The sequence below is a fragment of the Triturus cristatus genome, chromosome 10 (assembly GCF_964204655.1).
Source record: "Triturus cristatus chromosome 10, aTriCri1.1, whole genome shotgun sequence".
Lineage (NCBI taxonomy): Eukaryota > Metazoa > Chordata > Amphibia > Caudata > Salamandridae > Triturus > Triturus cristatus.
In genome coordinates, this window is record NC_140593.1 from 323,107,784 (window position 1) to 323,133,478 (window position 25,695).

Here is a 25,695-nt window from a genome sequence, read left to right on the forward strand (position 1 = left end):
AGCATTACTTAAATGCTTGGGGATTATACACGAACCCACGTCTTTGCAGCTCTATTCACTTATCTGCTGGTGCATGTGTCTCCGACATTGTGAGAGTGATGTTGCAAGGGACTGTGGGTATGCAAATGCATCTGAGCAGGATAGCTCCACACCTACAGCTCCTAGATGTCTCGCTCACATATTCTTTCCAGAGAAACATAGAAGATCTTTGGTCAAATCCACTTCAGTTAGAGAAGGGAGGTGTAGTATGTTCAAGGGAGTAGATAACAAAATAAAACACCCATATTTAAAATCGTGTGTCTGCAACAGCTCTGTAGGATCAGGGAGGCAAGGAAATCCGGAAGTTATTCAGGACACTTCTCCCACTGAGGGAATTCAGAAATTTCCTTCCTTTCCTCCATTATTCTTTCTGTCTTTTGTTCTTATTTTTCTCCATCCTTCTTTCCGTCTTTTCCGTCTTGGTTTCCTTCCCTATTTCTATACTTTTTTCCATCAGCCATCTATCATTCTATCCATCCTTTCTATACCCTTTCCTATCATCCATGTCACAGTTGTCCATTCTTCTCGCCATCCTTCTTGCTTTCTTTCCCTTTTACCAACCTTTCTGAAACCCGTGCCCGTTCAAGCTGATACAGAGGGAGTTTAAGATGCTCCTGACTATATTTACTAAGAAAGCATTTTTCTTTTGCTGATGTCCGTAGAAATAAGCATTTGCAAAGCCCATAGGTTTTGCCAACGCCTGTGCTATTAGCCTTGTCAATGTGAATGTCTTTTAGCCACGTTGTCTAGCAGCACATCTGATGTTCAGCACGGCTGAAAGTCACTGAAAGCCCAGAATCACAGGATGTTGAGCTGACGCCGAGTCTCTTCGCCCGCCATGTTGTGTTTAGTGTCCTGCCCCTCCGAACACAAACTAGCGCTAAGAGGGGGACTGCACTGGTCGCATCACAGCGCTTTTTTCAGTGGCTTCCAGCCATGCTGATCAACTGATGTGCTGTTAGAAAACATCGCTAAAAGACCTTCATGTCGACAAGGCCAATAGCTTGGGCATTGCTGAGATCTATTGGATTTGCCAGTGCGTGTTCAGTGTTGACAGGATCTTGCTGTAGAAATGTGGAAGTGATACTGAGAAACAGTTGAGGAGCTTTAAAGTGAAGCGAGGATGTGGCGTAATGGCTAGAGCTGCAGACAGGGGCGCTGGGGTACCATGTTTGAATTTCTTGGTCGGCTGAACCATTTGTAATTCTGGGCAAATCACTTGCTCTTCTCCCTGCATACAACAATGAATGTGTCATTGTGTAATGTAACTGGTGAGCCCTTAAAGCACTCCAATACCATCAGCTGGTGTTAGATCTATGGAAAAATAAAAGATGGAACAAGTGCTCCAATCCCATCGTATTTTTCAAAAATAAATAAGAGCAGCAGCAGTGAGGGAGGTAGTGGGGGACTGGTCAAGCAGGGAAGCAGGAGGGGATGGGCAGACGGGCAAGCAACGACGGGAGAGGGTGGGAGGAAGCAACAAGGAAGAAGTTAAAAAAATGCCTTAACTGAAACAGGATCAGCGACAAAAATGAATGTGTCTTTGTGGAATGTAACTAGTGAGCACTTAAAGCGCTCCAATACCATCGGCTCTTGTTCATACTACGGCAAGACAGAGGATGGAGCAAGCACTCCAATGCAATCAGATTGTGCAATAAAAAAAGAAACAAGTGCTGTTCGTGTTTTAACCACTTTTTAAAGACATGCATTTGCTTATGTACACATGCATGCATTTTAGTGGTATGTGTTTATGTTTTCAAGGCAGAAGGCCTGAAAACACAATTACTCCTATGGAGTGCTTGAAAAAAAAGTAAAATAGCTGCACAAACCCGGAGCAGTGTAAGGAGACATGTACTTGGTCCATGCGTTATGGGAGGGCCAAAAACAAGAAGATGCCCTGACAAATGGCATCGAAGAAAATTAGAGCAACGCTGATGTTTACCAATAGTAGGAGATGGGTAGCCTGGAAACAGGAAGATTGAATGATTTACACATAATAATAAAATGTGGAATGGAGGCAGAGGCTAGGGAGGTGATATGGCATTCTTTCAGGAGAGGATGTGGTGTAAGGGCCAGAGCTGCCGACTATGGAGCTGGTAAATGGGTTCGAGTTTCGGGGTCATGCAAAATGTATGTGTCCTTGTGTAAAGTAATTGGTGCTAATGTAAGGTGCTCCAATATCTTCGGATGGTGTTGGCGCTATATAAAAGTGCACACACAAAAGAAACTGGTGCTAATGTAAAGCACTCCAATACCTTAGGATGGTGTTGGTGTTATATAAATCTGCACAAAAAAAGTTACTGTTGCTTATGTGAAGCACTCCAATACCTCTGGGTGGTGTTTGTGCTACATAAAACTGCACCTAAAAAATGTGAAAAACAGAGTGGTAGAGGAAGGGATCTGTGCAACGGAGTTCAGCTGGGGCAAGCAGCAATGGGCAGGTGGTTGACGGGCAACCACCAACAATTGCAGGCAGCCATGGGGAGATTAAGTGATTTGCCCATAATCACAAAATGCGGAACTGAGGCTGAGGCTAGGGAGGCAATGTGGTGTTCTCTTGGGAGAAGAAGTGGCCTAACAGTCAGAGCTGCTGACTATGGATCTGGGAAACCTGGTTTGAGTTTCAGCGTTGGCTTAACATCCTTGATTCTGGTCAAATCACTTCATCTCCCCTTGCCTCCAAAAATGAATATGTCCTTGTATAAAGTAACTGATGCTACAATATCTTTGGGTGGTGTTTGGCGCTATATAAAACTGCACAAGATAAAGTAACTGGTGCTTATGTAAAGCATTCCAATACTTTCAGGTGGTGTTGGCATTAGTTTGCACTGCACAAGAAAAACATATGTTGTGGGATCTGGGGTAAGAGGGGATCTGTGCAACAGGAGTTCAGCGTGTGAAAGCAGCTACGGGCAGGAAGTTGACAGGCAACCAACAGCAAATGCAGGCTGCCACGGGGAGATTACGTGATTTGCCTAAGCTTACGGTGTTCATGTGAAAATTAACTGGTGTTAATACAATATGCTCCAATACCTTTGGTTGGTGTTGACGCTACATAAAAGTGCACACAAAAAGAAAGAGAAAATTGGAGTTGGGGAGGAGGGATCCGTGCAACGGAGTTCAGCGGGGCAAGCAGTGATGGGGGAGAGGTAGACGAGCAACCAACAGCAAATGCAGGCTGTCACGGGGAGACTAAGTGATTCGGCTGTAATCATAATATTGAACTGAGGCCAGGGCTAGGGAGACGATGTGGCGTCCTCTTGGGAGAGGATGTGGTGTAAGTGCCACAGCTGCTGGGAGCTGGGCAACTTGGTTTGAGTTTTGGTGTTGGCTTAACATCCCCTGGACAAATCACTTAATCTCCCCGTGCCTACAAAAATGAATGTGTCCTTGTGTAAAAGAACTGGTGCTTATGTAAAGCACTCAAATACCTTTGGTGGTGTTGGTGCTAAATAAAACTGCTCAAAAAAAGAAAGACTTACAGTGTTATACTGGTTTTAAGTAGTGAACATGAGGAAATACATTTCATCAGCAAGCACATTAAAAGGACTACTTTTGCCATTGATACTGAGGGGCAGACAGACACTGATGATATCAAGACTCAGCAAACATTGACAGAAAGTAGGAGGTGGGGGAAACAATAAGCAGCAATGATAGGAAAAGCAGTGACGGGGAGGGGTTGATCTGTAGACATGGCATGAGGGTGGGTGGGAGGAGCCAGAGCTGATAAAAGTGCAATCACTGTGTAGAGTGCTGAAAAAGAAAGAAAAAATAGGTCCTAAAACGTTCATACAAACAGGAGCAGTGGAAGTTTACAAGTACTTGGTCCATGCTCTGGGGGGGAGGGCTAACCACAAGGAGGGGCATGACCAAGCAAGCTAGGGACTAAAGGTGACAAAGAATATGAGACAGACGATTGAGCAAGCAAATTGGAAGCCTGTGGGCAGGCTGAAACCCACAGATTAAACACATGTCTCTTTGAGCTGAGACTTAAAAAGTTGCTTCTGTGTTTTTCTGCATTGTTTACTTTACATGTGCACACTCCCAGCTTTTTAACGCGCAGGAATGAATACAGAGAGTGTACAGGTGCTTAAGCGTGCAGGGAACGTAGGTTGTGATTTGTCACAGTATAATGTGGCAAAGAATATCCAGAGGCCACTGGTGTTCCAACAGGGGCCACTGATTCTGTAATAATAATTCAAGTTACAGCTTATTATTATACGAGCCATAGAGCTCTCTTTCCAAAACGTCATGCATTAAAGGAATTTCTGGATATGTGTTGATGTAACTTGGACAATATGTATGTATAACAAACACACAAGCTTTTCATTTGAAACAATTTAGATTTCTTGATATTCCTTTTGCTCGTTGCTTAATATTGTGAAGTGTTTTATGCAAATTCAGTTTATGTTCAGCCCTAGGTTTTGTAGACTATATTAGATCTATAAAGTACATTACAAATTGGAAACAGCATGCCTAGAAAAGCGTATCACAGTGCGACTGAATACAGTTGTTGTCTTCCAAAAACAATTAGGGCTATAACAAACTATGCTAAGAATCTTTGCATGAATATCCCCGCGAAACAATTCAGGCTTATTTGTAAAGCATTCTTGTTTCTTTACACAAGGAGAAGAGCACGGTGTCAGGCTGAATCCCATCTCACGAGCCTGTCTGTGTAATCTGGATTAATGATAGTAATCTTCCTCTGTTGCTGGGGGAGAGTTCCAGGTTTGGGCTTTTTGGTATGCAGTTCACATCACTTGGTTGTGCTGTGCCCTTTCCCTGCAGACAGTCAGCATCTAATGTTTGCCATCCGTCTAAAGCCTAACACAGGACTAAGGAGCACGCGCAAATAAATGCCGCACAACGCACGCTCTGATCCTTACTACAGTACGTTATGTGAAATTGTCATTTTTTTATTAAATGAAATCTCATTTTGCCTAGCTAAGCCATTCATGTAGAGCTTTTTAAGAATGTTTATCACACACCAAAACATTATTGTATGACTTGCTTGGCATCATTTATTGAGGCACTTACATATTTGCTAGCTTTACTTTTCAGCTGGTGGTTGAATTTACAATGACATCCTATTGTGAACAGCACATACTACATTACCCGGAATATAACGCTATTGAATGCACTAAGTCACTATATGCACTGTGAGATAATCAAAGTGCCCCTGAAATCACAAAACTCTCTCTTATTGTCTGTGATTTCTGAGACTTGTGATGTTTGCCTTATATCTGTTGGAAAAGGGGGAGAAGGGACCCCAATGGTTAGGTTTTATCTCCCTGGCTGTTGAGACCAAGCTTGTGTTGTGTGAAATGTTTATTATGCCAGCATGTTCTCAAAGAGTTCCCAACTATTGGTGAGCCCGTATTTCACAAGTTTCCCATTTTTTATATGCACTTGTATCATGTTGTCTCACAAGTGTTAACGGGCGTTGTTAACTATGTTGTGAGCAAATGTATACCTTGCATAGGTTTTTCTGTTGAGTACTCTGAAACTAGTAGCACCAGTTACTTGTGAGTATGTAATTAACATATTCCATCAGAAGCTTTATGGGTATTTGCTTAAGGATCTGCACATCTATTCAAAATAGTCTATTGGACATCAGTCTATTTCACTTATGTCTTTCTTTTAGGGGTGCTACAATGGTGTTAGCAATACCCACCCATCAGGGTATAATAGCGTTAGGACAAAATCCTAGAGCAACATTCAAACCCAAAATACACCTGAGCACACCCAGTTGTAGTATCTATGATCCATAGGTATATTTAAAACATGAGCACAGTATCATTTGATCAATTACTCAAATTCCCTTTGAAACTTTGGAACAAAATCTTCAATCAGGTCCTTTTGCAGAGTTTTAATTGTCAAGAAACATGCAGAACAACGGCAGCCGACACACGTTTCGCCCCCCCCGGGCTTTTTCAAGGCTTAAGTTTCAACGATATGTGTGCTGTTCTGTATTGCATTAATTGTGGTACACCGATCTCTTGCTTGATTACTTCCCAAATCGCGGACGAAAAGTAAACCGTCTTGTACGATGTCGGCTCGTTCAGCCGTAACGCGTCCCTGTTAAAAGGTTTCCCACAGTTACGGCAAGACCTCCCCTTTTCCAAATATTTTCGGACCTTGATAAGTCCTCTGATCCCTGCAGTACTGTCTTGTATACGTGACGCCGAGTTGCCGTTTCACGTATACGAGACAGTACTACAGGGATCAGAGGACTTATCAAGGTCCGAAAATATTTGGAAAAGGGGAGGTCTTTCCGTAACTGTGGGAAACCTTTTAACAAGGACGCGTTACGGCTGAACGAGCCGACATCGTACAAGACGGTTTACTTTTTGTCCGCGATTTGGGAAGTAATCAAGCAAGAGATCGGTGTACCACAATTAGTGCAATACAGAAGAGCACACATATCGTTGAAACTTAAGCCTTGAAAAAGCCCGGGGGGGGGGGGCGAAACGTGTGTCGGCTGCCATTGTTCTGCATGTTTCTTGACAATTAAAACTCTGCAAAAGGACCTGATTGAAGATTTTGTTCCAATGTTTCAAAGGACATTTGAGTAATTGATCAAATGATACTGTGCTCAGGTTTTAAATATACCTATGGATCATAGATACTACAACTGGTTGTGCTCAGGTGTATTTTGGGTTTGAATGTAATTATCATACTACAGAATCCTCAGCACACGCTTTGCCTGCGGCGCGTGCTGTGTGTCCATGCGCTCAGTATGTTATTGTAGAGAGGCGTGTGTATATTTTAAATGTGCGCTCATGTGGTGCCAACATGAGCACTATGTTTTGATTTAAATTGTTGTTCACGAGCGCTTCGTGTGTTCCAGCCCGTTCCCGTTACTGTTAAAAGTAAGCTGTTGGGATCGGAGCTGGATGAACACGGAGTGTCGTGGGTCTATGTAATTGGAATAAACTACAGCTTTCTGAAAAAGAATACTTCATCGAGCGATTCATTACAGTAATGTTCTTCAGGACCGTGATTTACTACCCTTCACACAACGGAGCAAGGCAACTTATTGCTTTGCTTTGCGTGAAAGGGAGAAAGCAGAAATATGCCATATCTACTAAGATATAATCCACTTGTGCTCTCTCATAGCACAGGCACACCTAAGGCAGTCTAGCGCCATCGCAGGCATGCTTGCGCCATAGTGCAAGGATGCTTGTATTATGGTCAGGATTGTTTTTGCTCAGAAAGGGGTACCCTCTTTCACAAATCAAGCCTTAGAGGCAGATTACTCTTTCTATGACCCTCAGGAGCTAGGCAGCAGTTCTCTAGACAGAGTTCGAATTGCACATTATTAGCTCCTTGAGAATGTGTGCAGAACTTTACTATTGAGAACTCAAAGATAGACAACTCTGAAGTTATTAAAGGAATATAACGCTGGCTTGCTCTCAAAATGAACATTGATATCCAGTTGTAAAGTTTGTATGTCGGGAGACCATATTGCTAAATTTATATTTGTGAATTGTTAGAAAATGGGATCTCTAGTTGCCAGAGGTTTGCACCCTGTCCAAGTAGGGACTACCGCTCTAGTCAGTGTAAGTCAGATACACACCTTAAGTTAACCTGTACTCACACTCTGGTAGTTTGGCACCGAGCAGTCAGGCTTAACTAAAGAGGCAATTAAGTTAAGCAAGTATTTGTAGAAATCAACTGCAGAAACCACTTCTGAGGCCAAGGACTGGAGGGGGCACCTCGGGCAAGGGTAGAACTCACAGATTGCAGAGTCCAGCAACATTAGCAGGATTGCAGGAAAACTTTTGTGTCCCTGAGACTTCAAAAAACAGGAGGCAAGCCCTTAGAGCTAATCTGGGTTCAAGTGAGATGGGTCCAGTTCTTGTCCTCAGCAGGGCAGAGACCAACAGGCAGCAAATCAGCAGACTTTTGTGAGTAATCCCTGTTGGCGCTCTGATTTTTGTTCTAAAAATTAGATGGGTGCTCTTTTAGAAATTATTGTACTTTTATGTCTATTGCTCACTGTATTTGTAAAGCTTTTTAAAGTTTTTGCTTCTCTTTGCACTGCTGTGTGTTGCAGAGTACAGAGATTGTATACCAAGATCGGTCTGTCTTAGACCTTTTTACAATTCTGTTCGATAAAGCATTTTGTGTTCTTTCTTTGCCTCACCTGATTGGGGCGGTATCGGGGCTCTCTGCTTTCTGCTGGCACCTGCCTCGAGGGTGCGGCATTTCTCTGCTCCTCAATAGGGACACCGGCTGGGCGCCTTCTTGGGGAGGTTGACAGGCTAGTGTTTCAACCTTCCTGCCTGCCATTTACCTATATAATGAGAGCCGCTACGCGTATGCAAAGCGGACGCACCGCTGGCGAACCAAAGGCAAGCAAAACACACAAGATGATGGACGGAATGTTGCACAATGGCAAAACATTCACCCCCAGTCACAGATCTGGGTTTAATCCATCGTTATTTTGTTCACAACACCACCCCAGTTCAGACATGGCCATATGCAAATCAGTCTTGACCCGGTGCCTCATGGGAACAGTCCAGCCCGAACTGCCAAGCCATGTCTTCCCTGGACCAGAATCAAGCATCCTAGGACCGGTTTCTGGCTATCAGCCATCATCAGCCAGGATAGCTTGACTCCAGTGGCGTAGTGAGCACGGGACCCACGTCTGGGCATACCCTTCCCACATAGGGTGAACAGCAAAACACACAAAGGCAAGCCCATCTGCGCCCGTCCGGATCACGGCCAGTGTCAGCCATGCTGCCCAAATTCCCGGCTCCCAGACCCTCTCATGGTCCAAAGACTTGCTCCTAGCCATGAATAAAGGCACTTGGTCGGGTAAGGCTAAGTTTGACCGTAGGAGAATATGTTCTGCTGTGATATTTGTAAGTTTCAACAGGCTGTAGAGGCAGGGGTGGCAAGAGGAAAAACAGTCCCCCAGGTTCCTGCACTGACAATAAATTGATAGTTAGAGCCTGCCTGAATCAACTGTAGATCTCCCCTGACGGCATCTGTCTCTCTTTAGCTGAGAACAAGTGGGATATTATGTTCCGGAAACCTATTTGAAGGAAGGCACTAACCCCGACCTGACGCTAGCTATCCACCCTGGATTTCGGATAGTCTGTGCCAATCGAGGGGGAAACAGGGTTGGTGGAGGGGTTGAAGATGGGTTAAAAGACTTCTGGGAGATCACCACCGAGAGATTGGGTCCTATTGGGAACATCGAGGCCCTAACCTTCTGCATTAGGTCCGCCCCCTGTTCCTCCTTGGCTGGATTACTACTATACAGAACTCCAGACTGTCATCTGGCTATTTATCTGAGCTCAGTGATATTATCACCCAGCATTCGATACTATAGCACATTCTGCTCAGGAGGCTGAATCAGGTGGGTGTGTGAGGAACAGTACTGGCCTGGATACGCTAATTCTTGGAGAATCGCTCTCAGCAGGTATTTCTTCGCCCTTTTCTACCTGCACAGAAACCTTTGGTGTGTGGGGTAACAAAGGGGTGGGCATTAAGCCCTCTGCTCTTTAACATCTACCTTGCCCCTTTGGCCACCCTTATTGAATCTTGGGGTGTAAAGGTTCTTTCTTATGTGGACGATACGCAGCTAGTGTTCTCTTTTAAAGAACACTCGCTGGCAGCCTTTTGCAATTTTGTGGAATGTTTAAAAAACATCTCAGAATGGATGAATGAGAACTGCCTGAAATTGAATGCTGCTAAGACGGAAGTCCTGTTCTTTAGTCAGGCTCATCCCCCTCTGTCTAATCTCTGGTGGCCGTCAGAGATGAATCCACCGTCAATCCCTTCAGAGTCTGTGAGACACTTGGGAAGTAGGCTGGATAAGTACCTATCATTCAACACTCAGGTATGACATATTTCCCCTTTGTGTTTCTGGAAAATTAGATCTATTCAGAAATTCATACGCTTCATGCCAGAGGAACACCGGAAAGCAACAGTGCATGCTTTGGTCATCTCACAGTTGGACTACGCCAATAGCTTGTACTTGGGGTTGCCTGCATACTTGATCCGCATGCTTGAAATCATCCAAAATTCCATGGCAAGACTGATTAGGTGGGTACCTTTCTGCCACCATATATCCCCTCACCTGAGAGCTGCATTGGCTTCCAGTAATTAGGAGGACGGAGTTCAAGTTGTTGATCTTAGCATTTAGAGCCACTAGAGATCTGGGCCCTATGTACCTGAGGCAGAGGTTGCATCTATATCATTAAGATCATGTCTTGAGTTCCAACCACTTGCGGCTCTAACAGGTGCCATGATTCCACAAAGCCCTGAAAGGGCGCAGGTCTTTTGCGGTAAGAACCGCTAAACTATGGAGTTCCTTGCTGGTCCACCTTTGCCGGATAGAATCAGAAATATAATTCAGGAATGCACTAAAAACCTGACTCTTTAATTAGACATAATTGCCAAATGAACCCTCACTTGAGCCTTCTGCTAGTGCTGGGACACCTCCGCAGAGGTAGCTGTGCACTTTAGAAATGGCCATTACATTACATTACAAAGCAGCTCAGCAGAGAAGCAGTTCCTCGGAACAGTCAGTCACATCAAAGTGGCAATCCTTATTGCACAGCAGACTTTACTCCAGCATAGTTCTTCCCAGGTCCAATATTGTGCTGATTTGTAGAGTCAGAACCCTGGTACTTATACCCAAAAGTGCCTTTGATGTACGGGGTGATTCTAAGAAGTTCTCTGAAATGCAAAATGAACCCATTATAACCCACTCCAGTCTGCTAGGCTATCTATGGAGAGTAATCAGCCCTTTGTGTGAGGATAGGACACAACCAAGTTAGATGTAGTGTGAGCCACCTCTCCACTTTTCTGCCCAGGATGGCTATCAGAATGCAGATGAGTCCTCTGTCACACCGAGCCCTTCCTGTGTTTGTGGCTGTCTAGAGAGAATGCATAAAGTGTAGTTGTCACCCAGCCCAAAATGCTAACCTATGAGGCCAGTGAAAAATGAGTTTAGGTGTTTGTCACTGCCAGGACATGTAAAACTTAAAAGTACATACCCTGCGTTTTAGTTACACAGTACCCTTCCCTTAGGGTCACTTAAGGCCTACTTTAGGGGTGACGTATGTGTGATAAAAGAGGAGTTTAAGGCTTGGAAAGTGGTTTTAAATGGCAAGTCAAAGCGGTAGTAAACTGCAAACACAGGCCCTGCATGGGCAGGAATGAGACAGAATTGAAAGGCTACTTGTGAGGGTGGCACAACCAGTGCTGCAGGCCCACTAGTAGAATTTAGATTACAGGCCCTGGGTATATGGTATACCACTTTACAAGGGACTTACAAGTAAACTAAATATGGCAATTAGGTGAACATCGATGTTACCATGTTCAGGGTTGATGCACATGCACTTTAACACTGGTTAGCAGTGGTAAAGTGCCCAAAGTCCTATGGCCAACAAAAAGATACAGCAGAAAGTGGAGGGAAGCAGACAGCTAAAAGTTGGGGTAAGACCACCCTTAGGACGACAGGCCTATCATGAATGTATATCAATTACGTTAAAAATTAATCTTATGGGTGGGCTAAAACATATTGGTATACAAAAAAGTTAAGTAAGATTTTTATATTTCTCGGCTACAAGAAATGGGGCAGACATGGGGAATTCCCTACCTTGTGCTCCTTAAGAAGTGAAAGCAGAGTGAGAAACCATCATTTAAAATCACATCACATTTAAGTAAGCCATGACTTACCTTCGGTAACATCTTGAAAATGGTCTCTGAAATAGTTATGTTCTTTTTGTTATCCACTTCATAGCTCATATTACTTCCCAGGGAGGTATTATTTTGTGAAACAATGAAGTTCTGCACAGCATTGCAACAGTAGGCAAGTTTTGCCCTGTAAAATAATAAACAGTTATGTATGCAGGGTGAATACTGTCACAGCATGTGTACACTGCATAATTTTCTATCCATGGTGAAAAGAACAATCATCTTCCGCACTCTACATATTTGGTCATCTCAAAGAGGAGGAGCCTCTGCTTGATGAGGAGTGCATGAATTCTTGTGATCTGTCAATGTACGCATGCATTTGTTGCACGCACTATTAAACGTCCAGATAAAGCAAGCATTAGCAAAGCTAATACGTCTCATCTCTGCGTCCTACTGGCTTTGCCAATAGTTTTCAGCACAGCTGCACATAATCGGCAGGGCTGTGCAGAGCAGCTAAATTAAAAAAAACATTGATGCAGCTTCCCAAGTCATTTTGTTCAAACACTGAAATACCCAATACTGACACAACTCTACAGGACTTTTTAGGGTATATGATCACGACTCTTAATCAACATGATCACAATTATTTTATTATTGTTGTTCACTAGTAGTTCAAACGCATGTTTACGTCGGTTTGTGTGAAGAACACTGTCATAAACATTGAAGATGACATACATATTCAAATAAATGTTTTACAAAAAATACAAAAGAAAACCTAACAGAACTTATGAGGACAACGATGGACATGACTAAGGATGTCACAACAAGATTAAAGCAGTGTGTCCTAGGTCAAACATTTTGCAAAAAGGCACATAAGGAAGGCAGCTGGAAAACACATGCACTCTTGTTGAGTGCTTTTAGTAAAACAAAAATGTAGGTCCCTAAAAGCGAGCAGAGGAAGCATAGAAGAGGCACAGAAGCCAGTCAGTCAAATGAGGGTGACAAACATAAGATGGACAAGGCAAGCCATTGAATAAGAGGCAGGCAAATGACAGTGACAGTTAATCCAACCAGTGGTAAGCAATGAGCAGGCTGCAACCCCTAGATGGTCCTGGTAATCCCTCAATATGTCATTCACAACCAAACAGCACCAACCTAAAAAACACTTCTTGCAAGTCATTATTTAGAGCACAGACCAGTCAATTTTTTAAATATACTTGCACACTTAACATCGTTTTGGTTTTGTTTCAGGGTATGTCAGAAGAAGAGCAATACTTACCTGCCAAATAAGTGAGGTGTTTACCAGATGTGGTTAATACCTGCTCCTCTGTGAAAACCTCCTACTCGATATTTTACGCTTCCCTGCAGACTTGGTTCTTATCACAGGGAAATCAGTTTGACTTTTTAACAGACTTTTTCCACCAACAAATTGTTCGGCGTTTAACCTATCAAAATCCGTCAGGAGAAAACAGCGGTGGTACTCAGCGATTGGAACCCCCCCCCCCCCCTCCCACATCCCAAGTCATAATCAGGGCCTTATTGTAGACATACATAGACAGCAAGTTGTGTTAGGTGTTCATTCCCCTGGTTGTTACCTGCAGAACATGCAGCGCTACAGAGCTAAGAGCAACAATGACAAACTCAAGCAAAGGCAATCCAGATGGTCTCTTTCACCAATCAACCACACATTGGATACATGACAACCTAAAGAGACCTTCTACCAGGAGCAGTCAGTGGATAAGAACACATGCAGTTTGAAAAGTATGATAGAACTCCAGGTTGTGTAATTGTACTATGGTGTCCCTTTATTTGCAGCTCCTGCAGTGTGACACCAAAGGGTCTGACAGTGATCAATAGGAAATGGTCCTGGATATGTATACAATCAACTTTCCATACGTTTAAAAGCAAAATCACATAGATTTCGTGAATGAAGATAAAGCACAACATAATGTTTACAGTTACTATGAAGAACAAAGAACTAATGCAGCTCTTAGAAGCAGGCTTTTTACACGAATCAGTCCACAGGAAAAATCAGGATGCAGATTTATAGCAAAATACAGGAGTCTGAACCAGTCATTAAAGGTTTACTTCACAGTTATTGATCTGAGACCTCAACTCAAGCCAATAGCTAAAAAAGCATGACTTTAAATATTGATATAGCCACATTCAGTGGCTTAACTGAAACGAAATCCCTTCTGGGAGGGACCTGGGATGCAGCAAAATGTCTGCAGCTCTCTGTAGATCCGCCCCTCCCCCCCTTCCCCACTATGTGGCTGACAATCTTGGTCCTCTGTTTGTCATTATTTTTGCCGTAGGCCATACCTGTTTAGGCACAAATTGAACATTTACAGCTGAATGTAACGACTTTACAAAGACGGCTGTGCAACACATAGACTCATTTGTTTCATGCTGTGAATAGGGTGCTGCAGAGGCCATGCACATCAGTGTGTCTGGCCTTTGCAGCAACTGACATGCATATTGTATGGCAAAATTCCTTGACAACCTAAGCAGTTCTTCTAGTCTCTACACGTATTCTTTAGTCACTATGGTTCAGCTGCATCATTCCCTTTATGCTAAAGGAGACCCTAATCCTAAAAGATCACCCAAATTGCAAATATAATGTGCAACATTAAATAGTGAATATGGCAGACTAGTCTCTCCCCTGGTGTCTCAAGGTAGTAGCCACCCACAACACCTTTGACCTGTTCCAGGCTGATGGCATCATGTTATTCCCTTTGGGATGTAGTAGATGTACCGATCGGTGATGCTAAATCATAATGCTATGCAAATTTAGTCCAGTGACCCAAACTAAATAAGTACCCTTCATGTTATTTTAATGAATGTGAATGCCCGTGAACATTATCCAATTGCATCAACAATAATGACAAGAATGTTCGATTTGGGGTTATTGGTTGGGGGGGGACATTTAGGCAACAACCACAATACTTGTCGAATGGATCACAGATAGTCACTAAATCAACCGGTCCTTAACGCTATGGTAACTTTGCACAAAGCAGTCAGGCTTAATTTAGAGGCATGGTGTTAAGTATTTATGCAGTACACAAACAGTAATGAAGTGTAAATACAATACAAAAAATAAATCCCAAACAGATTTAGGAAAATTTCCAGGACCTGGTTGACTAGCCTCCTGGAAGGTGGCAGAAGCATTCTTTAACCCAAGGACATCACTCAAAATTGAAAGTTACCCTTTGCGGTTGAGAATACAGACCTCTCCTTAGCCACCTCAGTTAAGGCAATCTGCCAGTACCCTGATGTCAAGTCAAATGTTCTCAGGAACTTGGCAGCTTCTAGCTGATTGATGAGCTTATCAGCTTGGGGATGGGCTGAGCGTCAGTCTTTGTAAAGAATTGAGCCCCGGCTAGGAGTGCCAAAGTTCTGGGGTGGCCTTGGGTACTAGAACCACTAGGCTGGACTGATGGAGTGCTCAATCACTCCTAACTCCAACATTTTGGAGACTTCCTCCTTGATACTGTCCTGCAATCTGCCAGACAGCCTATACATTTTGTTTTTGCTGTCCCCGGTGAGAATGTCATCGTTACACCAAGTGGTGGGGAAGTGGGAATAGGGAGACAAACTGAACAAGCAAGTGGTGACAGTCCCTTTGTTGCTCAGGGGTCTGGGTAGGGGAGAAGACAACACCTTCCACAGCCCATTCCTGCTCCTTATAAGAAAGGAGGTCTGGGAGTGGTTCACTTTCCTCCTCCACCCCATCATCTGTCACCAGGAGCATGGTTTCTACGGACCCCTCAAAGTGGGGCTTGAGGCAGTTCACATGCAGGACCCTTAAAGAAGTCCTTGATGACTTGGTACTCCAGCGGAGAGGCTCTCTTGTTGAACTAGTGCTTCATTGCTTCCTGGATGGCTTCCAGGTTCTCACGGGCTTTCTTCCAGAAGTGCTACATTTGAAACCTGAATTGCAACATTTAGCTTACTAAATCTTGAAGGAGTTTTGTGCTCCCATTCCTCTTTGAGAAGACTAAGATGTCCATTTACAGGGTAACCAAACAGATGTTTAAAGGGACTGAAATCCCACTCCCTACTCAGACACTTTCCTGTAGGCAAAAAGAAGGCATGGCAAGGGTACATCCTACTTACGCCTCATAGGTTCTGGTAGGCACATAATCAAGCCCTTCAGGGTCTTGTTGAGCCTCTGAACAAACCCATTTGGCTGGGGTGGCATGGTGTGGAGAACTTGCAGCTTACCTCACACTAATCCCACATTGAATTCATGTAGGTAAACACGAAGTTGGTACATCAGTCTAACAAAATCTCTTTAGGGAAGTTCACTCGGGTAGAAATTCCCATCAGTGCCCTGGCCACTGCAAATGCAGTCACGGTCCTCAGAGGCAAAGCTTTCAGGTACCCGGTGGCATGGTCCACCAAGACCAGGATGAACCTGTTGCCTAGGGCAGCACTGGGGTCCAGTGCTCCAATAATATTTATTCCCACCTCTAAATATGTTCCCACTAAAGGGAGAGGAAGTAGGGGGCCTTTTGCTTTGTCCCTGACTTTTCACTTGCTGGAAGTTGGGACAGAACCTTCAAAAGGCATCTGAGGCCGTTCTCATCCGGGGTCAATAAAAGTGGGGGGCCAGCATTGCAAAGGTTTTGGTCTGCACCAGATGTTCTGCTAGGGGTATGTCATAGACCAGACCAGCAGGAAGCCACTGTAGCACTGGGAGACTACAAATATACAGGTTGCTCCAAGCTCAGGAACCTTAGGCTCACTACACAGAAGATCATTCCCCAAGTAGACCAGGTGATTGCCAGAGGTGCCACCAGCTGACTGGGCCTCAACCTGTTGCTGTAGATCCTCAAGAATAGAACACTCGCTCTGTGATTTGCAGAACTGTGCCCAAGATGCCCTTACCCCATAGTCTGCCAGTTGGCCAACTCTGGTACGGTCCCCAGGCCAGCAACATGCTCCCCATAAGTTTCCAGGTCGTAACACACTGAGGTCCAGCCTCCTCCCTGACTGTGGGAATCTCATGGGAGGGCTTCCCATGCCCCATACCCCCTGCCCTTTTTAGGTCTCGCCTGACCCAGCGCATGCGCTGATCTGGCGAGACTTTTAGTAAGGGCTTCAAAAAATGCTACCATGTCCGGCCTACAGCTTGCGTGCATGTGTGCGGGCGCATGCTTACGAGCAGAGGTGCCATATGGCTTTCCTCGTCATGCTCATTAAGCGCACCCCTCGCCGCGCTTGATCGTGATCGTGATCACTTTCACTTTCGCGGCCACGTGGCCACTTTGCTGTTCTCAGTGAGCCAGTGTTTTCACGGCCGCGTGGCCGCATTACTTTTACGGCCTAATAAATCGGGAATCTAGTATTTTGTCATGTGTCCTTTTAAGTTCTCGTTATATTGCTGCACACACCTGCTCTGTCTTCTTTAAATTGTTTAGTTTTCATATTGTTGCTTTTGGGAGCCATGTCAATTGTGCGCGTGTTTTCACAAGTTAGGGCCTCGCCTTTTTTGATGCAGGAGACATTGGTCTATTGACAATAATCTCAAGAGCCGTTTTGCTATAAACGTTAACACAGCCAAGGACATTTTACACTTAATGTGAACTGCAAGAACAAAAAACAAAGTTTATTCGAAAACTTCCTTTCTGTAGCCGCCCAGTGTAGACGCTTCTGTGTAGTGAAATTAACAAGCTCTCTATTTTGGAGGTTTCGGGCCCCCAATTAGCTGGCTGTGCGGATTCATCATTCCTTCCTCTTCTCAGCTCCTGTAAACAAATGATGTACAGTAAGCGATTAGTCTGAATTAATAGCTCCCGCCGTCCCCCGGCTTGCAACCTCTGCTCGCCTGCAATGATGCCTGCGCACGGGGCCACAGTCAGCCCTATCGCCCTAATCTGCGGACAAAGCCGCCTGCAACACAGTGGACATCAAACAAGACGAAATGGGCAAGGCGTTTCCATAAAACACGTTTCTGTTGTGTACGGGCGTCAGTGGATCAAGTGTAAGATGCTATCAACAGCGCTCTGACTGGACACAATAACCTTTTTTTGACCTTGTGTGCAAGTCCATCGCCTGAAGATGGTACCCTGGCAAGTGCATCACGAACACCTTTCCTCTGAACCCCCAGAATACCAGAATCGTTGTTGAGCGAGACAAACTCCTCACAGCACGAATAAAGCCGAGTAAATACCAGAATATCTGGTCTCCTCACTCTATCCATATGTGCCCTGGCCTTAATCAGATAGCTCCAGGGGCTGTGTCAGTTTCCTCCCGTGAAGAGCAGACAGTGGTGTATGGCAGGACTTAAAAAAAAAAAAAGTGGAGGTCATAGCAATGTGTTTGTCAATTTGTTTACTTGCGAGTTGTTTGTTTTAAGTGCCGACAGGCCCGCACGCAACGTTTTTGTTTTTACAGAGAAAGAAAATTGTCACAGAAGAATGTTGGCAGGTAGCCCGGCTTTTTAAACCATTGCTTTTGTGTACTTCCCAATATTTTTTTATTCGTGATTCATGAAGCGCGGAGCAAACCATAAGGCACATGGGAACATCAGATAAAGGGCTGCTAGGAGTTAAAGAAAATAAAAATATCAAGCATTGGCATAGCCAATAGGTCTCACTTTTGGGACCTTATATGTATTTAGTTATGCAGCACAATATCCTTGGTGCAACAACATTAACTGTTGCATGGTTAAACACTTATAAGGTCCCAAAGGAGAGACCTATTGGCTATGCCAATGCTTGTTCTTTTTTGCAGGTACCTGGGACATTTTTCCAGGCTCCGGGTACTTTTGATTAGCTTTCGGGCTGCCAAGGGCCTTGTGGTCAGACACACCTGCTTCTCCAAGTGAGACTAGAGCTCCACCTCTATTTAAATAGTGTGCTTCATGTTATTATGAAGCAGACAATCCACAGTCATAGCTGGACTCACAGCTTCCCTTAGGGAACCTGAAACCTCCCCATTCAAAGGGAACCAAAGCCACAGGATAGTGACTCTCGTGGTTGTCAACTACTACAACTGGGTGGAATACATAGGGAATTGCCTGCTCAGAAGTTACCAGATGATACCTCACAGTAGCCACATTGGCTCCTATGTCTCTCAGAACATCCACCCGCTGCCCATTGATCATGATCCACCACCTATACTTTTTACTATTGTGGGCCTTGGGCACCATCTCTCTGTCACTCATGGACACTATTGTAAGCTCTTCACTTCACCCCAAACTAACTGGTATGACCTCCTCCCAAAGGACTACACTGGCTGTCCCTGGTGTCTGCCCACCAGTGGGAGTATGCTGCCTTTTAGGGTAGAAGAGATTCCTCCTGCCGTTCCCATACCCGTAGCACTCGTAGCAATTAGGTGAAACATGTCCTGAGGATTTCTCCTCAGATAACGACCTTTCTTTTAGTCGAATTAGGACTGGGAATCCTGTCCATGAGAAATGTTTTGGGGCCTTTTAAGAACACTTTGCTATTATTTTTTGTCTCCTCCCTCTTTCTCCTGGTGGGGACCTGTCCACCCTTTTGGTGATCACCCCTCCAGGTGCCGTCTTGACACTCTGGTGCTGACCCAGAAGTTCGCCTTTTTAGCAAGCTCTCTGGGTGAAGAGAGCTTGCTATCAATCCGATTATGGTGTAAGTCTGTAAAGCAAATATTGAGCATGTGCTCCCGCACGATCAGGTTAAATTACCCATTAACATCACTCATGTTGCTGCCCTTCACCCAACCACTCAGTACCTTACTGGAGTAATCCACAAAATCTACCCAAGACTGGGTAGAGAGTTTGTGGTAATTCCTGAACCTTAGACTGTACCTCTCTGCATTAAGACCACACTGGGTGATAACAAAAGCTTTAAAAGGGGCAGAGGCCATCTGGCCAGACACCTATAGGGTCAGTAGGCTATCCCTCTCAACCAGGGGCATGTGCTTCCATAGGATAGCCCCCGAATCCTCCTCTGGGACCCTATGCATATGCAGGGCTACGTCATAGGCTGCCGAACGCTAATCAATATCATCCCCCATCACATAACTAGGCCCCAGGCATTTAGGGATGTGGAACTTTGTGTCTCCATTGGATACTGGATTGTTGCGTCCACCGTTACTGGACTGTGAGAACTGTTTGGCCAATAGGTACAGCTCCTTTTGACTCATCTCATAATCATAAATTTGCTTTTCATCCAGAGCAAGAGGGCTCTCTTTGTATCAGCCTTTTCTTTGGCTGCTTCCATCTTTAGTTTGATCATCTGCAGTTGGAACCTCCTATCAACTCTCTCCAGTTCCTCAGAGGACTGGTCATTCCTGCTTTTGTGAGCTTCTTGTTGTTGGTCAACCCTCTCGCTGCAAAACCCTTTCAGCTCTGCCATGGCGTAGCTTTTCAGGTTGTTGAGATCCATCTTCATGCTTGAAGGCAAGAATTACAGATGCACAGATGAGGTAGGAACTAAATTTAGAAAAAGGAAAAATAGCCAATCAAGGACAATATAAAAAAGAGGTTGGCTTTGATATCAGATTGTTTAAATGGGATTTTAGTTTTGCACAAATTACTGAGTGGTACTGCAGAAACACATGGAATACATTGGGTTATTGGTTGAGGGTGTGTAAGCTTCACTCAAGCAGCAACCACAATTCTTGTCAGGGTGAACCATAGAAAGTCACTAAGTGTATCTGAGTTTATCTCTTCAGTAGCTTGGCTGCACAAAGCAGGCAGGCTTAACTTAGAGGCAATGTGTAAAGTATTTATGCAGCACATAAACAGTAACAATGTGAGAACACAACAGAAGAGAAAAATCCCACACCACTTAAGAAATGTAGAGTACATTTTAGTGGATAAAAGGAAACCAGAACAACAAAAATCTAAGCAGTAGAACGGGATATATTGAATTTTGGAGTTTGGGGAGTTTTTAGTGAATATAGCAGCTAAAACCAAGAAGTGCCACTCTTGGTCATCTGGTCACGCTAAATGGGGGAAAAGTCATATGTTCAGGCCGACCTTGATGGGGAGTGGTCAGACACAGGGATCAGGTTAGTCCAGCTGAAAATTTATGTTGCAAGGCGGAATATTAGGTGGTATGGCTGGGAGGCCTTACCATGCAATATTCTCACAATACACAGAGATGATCCTTGGATTGAAAACCAATAGTCATTAGCTCAGTCCTCGTAGTGTGGCAAAGAACAGGCAGGCATTACTAAAGGAACAGGTACATAAGTAATTGATATGACTATAAAGAAATCCAACACCAATCTATAAAAATTGAGCTTATTTACATATAAATGTAGACACCAAAATGAACGTTGTATCATACATACACATACAACCGGAGTTGTGGGTTTTTAAAGCGTTCCAAAATATATGCAGAAAACACAGGTGACACTCGGTGACTTGCACACAGAGGTGTGGTGCAGCAGCCAGAGCAGCTGCCTACGGAGCACAGGGCTCACAGTTCGATGACCAGCGGCAGCTCAGCTCAGCACCCTATGGCTCTGGGCAATAGCTCCCTTAATTTCCCCGATAGCCCCCAGTGCCTTGAGACCCCTAGGGATGATTAGTTCACGCTTTACAATACAGGATACATACATGCATACATACATGCAATACAGTTCAAGCAAACCCTCTTGTGGATAAGGTCATGTGGGTCCCTAGACCAAGTTCCAACAGTTGTTACTTTGTTACCTTACCCAGGGAGTCCGGGTGCAGAGGTAACTTGGCTGTTCTTGGTACTGAACTGGATCAGTTGGAGCTGTCAAATATTCAGCATTTGACAACCCACACTTGAAGATGGACTTCCACTCTACCCACAAAGAGGAGAGGCCTTTGTGTTCGTAGCACCCGGGTTCAACAGCCGGATTTCTTCTACCTTGCTCAGCGGCTTCGGGTGGAGAGGTACCTGGCAGCTGTCAATTACCGGTGCAGGTCACCTCAAAAATGATTTACCACACACTTGACAACTCCAACTTCAGAATGCAGGAACACAGCAGCGGGGCTGCTTCCGATGCTGGTTGCTGTCGCTGTGAGTTGCCCTCGGGCTGGAGATGTCCCTCAAGGGGTCAATTATCCGACTGGCGATCCATAAGCCTTGGCTATGGCAAATGTTGTCCATGTTACGTCATATAGACAGAGGTGGCAGAGGCTTGAAAGTTGGTGAAAGCTTATCTGCCACCCTGGGCTTGCAGGACAACACTTCTCTTTGGGCTCACTCTCGACAGGCCCAGCGGGTCGTAACATGCTTCTTGTAACGTAGCATGTCAATTTTCCTGCAGCTTGCACGGGACTGGTCCCACCAATCCAAGGTTAAAAGTCAGTACTAAGGTTCTGGTGAAAGGGGACCCCCTTACATCCTAGTTTAGGGGGCATTAAAAGTGTGAGGGATAGTGGCAAAGGGGCTACTGGTCCCTGTGGCTAGCCCCCCCCCGTGGCGACAACATCCTGTCAGTGTACATCACCTTTCCACCCAGAGTCCTCTAATTTAGAGTCTTCCACCATGGCAGAACCCTTCCTTCGCCATACAGACTCCAAGCCCACCCTAAAAGTGTGGCTACCTGTCTGGAGGTGTATGCCTCCTGAATAACTAATTTTCCGACGTGTCATGCTGAACAGGGCGGGAAGGGCTTTGTCCTCAAGTGGTAGACAAGTAATTACACATCAAGGGCAGTTAAAGCCCTTGAGGCTCACCGCCTTGATGTCTGTACACACTAGCCATCTTGGGAGGAGGAGGTGTTACCTCCTTCCTGCCCAAGCCTTTGTCTCCATCCTGGGGAAGTGTTAGCACATCCCACAAGGAGGGCAGACTCTTGTCTTGGCGGCAAATGGCTCTGGGAAGTCTGCCAAGGCACTGGGTGACTGTATCCGAGGGGGCACCTACATGCATGCCTGCACACCCTCGACAAATGACTTGAGTTGGGGGTGAAAAAGCATGGTTTTTTAAACCAAACATGACACAATTCGGTTGTTCCATAATGGAGCTGGCTAACTTGAGTTTTCTAGGTACCTAGCTCATGTTACTCTATGGAACGCCGGTCACTTACAGTAAAACCTTGCTTTACAGGGTTGCTATAGGGATATATATGTATATGTATGTATGTATATATATATATATATATATATATATATATATATATATATATATATATATATATATATATATATATATATATATATATATATATATATATATATATATATATTACGCTCCAAAAGTTCCACAACCAGAACAAAGGACCAGCACTCCGGTTAGATTCAATCCCAGTACGGATTTATTAGTGCAAACAGACGCGTTTCAGCCGTAGCTTTCGTCAGTGTCGGCTCGCGTTCAAAACGGAAATTGATTTTAACTCATTCTGTAAACATGAAAGAGGGACCAGTACTCTCTAACTTGGTCGCCATCTTTGAACATGCAAAATCACAATTCATTCGTAATATACATTCTTTGTAATCAAATTAAACTTATAATTCATTAGATTTCTTAACTTTCAATTGCATGTTACACAATTAATAACTTATTTCTCAATGAGGCATCTCATTCCATCATATTAGGTGAAAATAAAGCCCTGTATGGGCATACTCTAAAATTATATGTTCACAATTTCATTAGTGCACTTTAAACGAGACATCTCATTACTTCATGGATCAAACTTATACAATTTTTTTACAGTTGTTCCTTAAATTTCTGTTCAGCTCAAGTTTTGGACCACAGTGGAAAAGTAGTTTCTCATAAGTGGGTAATTAATTCCTCCCCTGAATTCAGTCCCTCAGGTGTTTTTGTTTGGAGTTCTATAATATACCTGGATTCCAGGCGTCTCAGAGCTTTCTCCCTTTCTCCACCTCTGATGTCTTTAGGTATACAGTCCAAACTGAAGAAACTGAGGAGAGTTCTATCGCTGTTGTGGTGAGAGGCAAAGTGTCGTGCAACCGGGTAGTTGACATCCCTATTTGCAATTGCCCTTTGGTGTTCTAGGATGCGCATCTTAACCGCATTGACCGTACTCCCGATATAGCGGTAGTTGCAGGGGCATTCTAGGCAATATACCACAAAAGGTGTGGTGCAAGTTATAAATTTAGTGATCTTTCTTGGGATTTCACATCCCGGAATGGTGTACATGATAGTCTTCCTACTTGCTTGGCACGCCTTACATTTCCCGCAGGGAAACGAACCTTGAAGGTCCCTCGATCCCAAGGAGGAGACAGATGGTTTTTTTAAATGACTCTGTACCAATAGATCTTTTAGGGATCTTGATTTCCTAAAAGTAATCTGAGGATAGTCAGTCAGAGAACTTTACAGGGTTGCTATAGGGATATATATGTATATGTATGTATGTATATATATATATATATATATATATATATATATATATATATATATATATATATATATATATATATATATATATATATATATATATATATATATATATATATGTAATTCCAATCCTGGCAAACGAAGAGCAGACAGGCACAGACTCCGTGAAATAATGGCAAAAAGAAGTTTAATCCAACAACAGCAAGACGCGTTTCGACGGCGAACCGCCTTGTTCACTTGTCTGTTACACATACCAGTGACACTTACATAGGGTAATGTGCAGTTGTCATGGCAACCACCACTCTGTCATCATAGACATAAAGAAACATGACCATGCTGATCGGCATGACTTGACAAAAACACGAACCGGCTGATAAACGTGTTTAAAATGAATACATGTAAAAATAAAACACATATATATATTATGAAGCATATATATACGAAAATAACAATTAATCGAGCTTAACAAAATTAGAAACAACAATGCCTCATATGTCTCTCTGTCCTGTGAACATATATGGACATAGAAGACATGAAAATGAGCCCACAGCGGAAAAATTAACTAAACTATTCTAAATACACACGAGGAATGCAAGATGCAGCTGTCAGGACAAATATCCTAATGGAATTACTTTATACATATTAAAGTCCTAATGGAAGACGCTTTCTGATTAACGTGTCTCACTCCGGTGTCCGTCAATTAGTGAAGAGTTCTAGTGAACATGCGTAACAGAGACAGGAGCTGCCGGGGAGGAAAAAGGATACCTAGGCAGAGTGTCCGCCTAATATAAACAGAAAGAGTCTGTGAAGGTCCTAATACAGCGAATAGTATGCAGGAGAATAAGAAGGAGGGTCCCGCCCAAGTGGGCCTAGACTGTGAAAAGGTAAAAAGAAGTGTGATGAAATAAGGAAGTGTGCGAAAGCGTTCCCTGGGGCACAGATGAAAACAGATAACAATAGGACAGATACAAAGGCAAAGAAACAATATCTTTAGATGTACATGTAGAAAGTGGGTTGCTAAGATGTCAAACATACATAATACAGAATTAAAAGAATGTGAACAGAATGTAGCAAAATATTGGAGAGAGATTTTGGGAATAGCGGCCAGAGACCCGCTAAACTAAAGGTGAACATTTAGCGCTTCATCTGCGTTCATACCATTAGGAATTTTTGAATTATACAAAATAATGTAACGGGATTCCAATCTCCTTAGAGCTAGAAGTCGGTTACCTCCCTTAGGGTTTTTGGGGATGCTGTCTACCACATAGAAAGTGAGATCTTCCGTTTTTCCGTTGTGGTGAGTGTTTATGTGTCGGGCAACTGGGTATGTGACGTCATTGTGCGTGATGGCTCTCAGGTGCTGTAGAATGCGCACGTGTACGGGGTGTATAGTGCTTCCCACATATTTTTTGCCACATGTACAGGTCAATACGTAAACAGCAAAGTCTGTTTTGCATGTGAAATGCTTTCTGATCACATACGGTGATTGTCTAAATGGTAAGACAATGTCCTTCGTATTTTTACCATGTTTGCAAGCCTTGCATTTGGCACATTTAAAGAAACCTGTAGGCAATCTAAGCCAAGAGCCTTCAACTTTGGTTCTGCTTGGGGCATTATTCACTATTTCCTGTCTCAAAGATTTAGCTTTTCTGAATGTGATTTGGGGTTTGTTGCTAATGGATGTGCCTAGAACTGGGTCATTCCTTACTGCATTCCAATGCCT

At 43.9% G+C, this 25,695-nt stretch overlaps 1 protein-coding gene across 1 annotated transcript in view; it reads right to left on the reverse strand.

Annotated features, from left to right (window-relative positions):
- ST8SIA6 (ST8 alpha-N-acetyl-neuraminide alpha-2,8-sialyltransferase 6) overlaps nucleotides 1-25,695 on the reverse strand; it is a 375,988-nt gene that overhangs the window by 71,110 nt on the left and 279,183 nt on the right. The window contains exon 5 of the mRNA XM_085631516.1: nucleotides 11,740-11,884. Within this exon, the coding sequence (XP_085487642.1) occupies nucleotides 11,740-11,884 (145 nt within the window). The remainder of the gene's footprint in view (nucleotides 1-11,739; nucleotides 11,885-25,695) is intronic.